General features: G+C 49.9%; 1 protein-coding gene across 2 annotated transcripts in view; it reads left to right on the top strand.

Annotated features, from left to right (window-relative positions):
* NUP93 (nucleoporin 93) overlaps nt 1-1919 on the top strand; it is a 151990-nt gene that overhangs the window by 131155 nt on the left and 18916 nt on the right. For both annotated transcript variants that reach the window (XM_019535628.1, XM_019535629.1), the window contains exon 12: nt 497-590. In XM_019535628.1, the coding sequence (XP_019391173.1) occupies nt 497-590 (94 nt within the window). The remainder of the gene's footprint in view (nt 1-496; nt 591-1919) is intronic.

Below are 1919 nucleotides of genomic sequence, written 5' to 3'. Positions count from 1 at the left end.
CTTGATGATCTGCTCAGGTCCCTTCCGACCCTACAAACTATGAAACTATGTTTTCACCATCTTGTGCTCCGTTCCTTAGAGATATAACTACTTGAAAAGGAGGAAGGGTTGAGGGAGGTAGCTTTTCCTCCAGCATTATAGGAAGTTACTCTGTATTCCTGGGCATTCTCACTAGTCCATTCTAGTCTTTCAGTTGCATTATGATGATGCATGTGGGTCCCTATTTGGTAACAAAATGGTGGCAGAAATGTAAGTACAACTCCAGTTTGTAGTTCTGTGTGCCATCAGAGCTGACATGTAATAGCGAGGTAACTTCTCCTCCTTAGGAACTCTAAGGTGAATATATAGGGATTCTGTAATTCGTCTTTCTCACATATTCACACACTAAGAATTGTGAATGAAAGTGCTTGCTAGTTAGTTGACTGGTTCCTAGCATGTTGTGGAGGAGAAATTTATTTAAGTGTCTTCATTTCTGTTTCTTTTCTTTTCTGTTTAGCTCAAGCAAGTGTGTTTTGATGATGATGGTACCAGCTCCCCACAAGATAGGTTAACTTTATCACAGTTCCAGAAACAACTACTTGAAGACTATGGTAAGAAAGTTTACATGGGGCTCTGTTGCTGTTCTGTTTCTTTCTGCTTAAGGTATTTTCTGGTTGTAATTATGTAAACAGTCCAGATGGCTCCTTCACTTATCCATTACTCACTGCTGAGGTTACAGATACTCTTGGATAAATTAGCAACCAGACATAGCATTCCTTTAGAAAAATAGCAGATCTCATAAGGACCGACTGAATTTAGCTTCTGAGTAGCCCAGATAAATTCCAGATGCTTTCTATATGAGGGGCTCTGTGTGTTTTGCCCATTGTAAACTACAAACTATTTTTTCTGGGTCTGCTAAACCAGCGGTGGGCAAAATATGGCCTGCGGACTGAATATGGCCTGCCAGGCCACTTCCATTTGGCCCGCGGTGCCCCCCAGAATGAATTGTGCCCCATCCAGCCCTTGCACCCACGAGGGCAGAAGCAAGGCACCTACACCCACCCCCAACATATCCTATTCTGCCTTGCTCCCACCCTCATGGGTGGACAGGCTGGCTCAGGTACCATGGGTGTGGTTGCTGCAGCAGGCTTCCCTAGTGTCCTGCTCTATTTGGGCAGCAGATAGAGAAGTGGGGGGAAGGGGGGACTGCAGTAGGGGGGTGGCAGCAGGACTGAGCTCAGGTGTGCAGGTTGTGGGTGTGAGAGGTATGGGGACTCCCCCACTCTCTGCCCTCCATGGCGCACATCCCTTGCAGGCTGCAGGGGCAGCAACAGCATGGGGGGGTTACTCTGCTTGGTGCTAATGCCTGGCTCCTGGCTCTGGCCAGTGCTGCAAGGAGTGCAGCCCCTGCTGGGCCATTTATTTCCCTGGCACTCCCTGCACTCACCGGGCATAGCAGGGAAGCCCCAGGCACTGGGCTGGGGCAGGGAAAGCAGCTGGCTCCAGCACCTGGGGGTTCCCTCCTGTGCCCGATGAGTGTGGGGAACTCCTCGCTGTGATGTGCAGCGTTGGCCAGAGCCAGGCACCAGCGCCCCTGCCTGCTGCTGCACCATGGTGGGGTGTGGGGGGAAGGGTCCCCGCACCCCTCATACCCCACACACACACCCACCAGTGTTGCTTGCGTTGACTGCAGGAGAGGACAGTGTGTTCCACAGCCCCACACCCACACCCCACAAATGCCCCACAACCCCAACATACCCTATGCCTCCCACATGCAGCCACACCCCCTCACAAACTCCCCCTGCACCCCACCATAAACACCCCCACATCTTCCCCACCCCCATGCATACCTCTCCACACAATATAAAAGACTAAAATTTATTTTTGAATTATTCAGTCATTTCTATATACAGTACACAAACACAAATCATGACAAAAAT

This window comes from Crocodylus porosus, unplaced genomic scaffold (genome assembly GCF_001723895.1).
Source record: "Crocodylus porosus isolate Cpor-Errol unplaced genomic scaffold, CroPor_comp1, whole genome shotgun sequence".
Lineage (NCBI taxonomy): Eukaryota > Metazoa > Chordata > Crocodylia > Crocodylidae > Crocodylus > Crocodylus porosus.
This window is presented reverse-complemented; position numbering and strand designations above follow the sequence as displayed.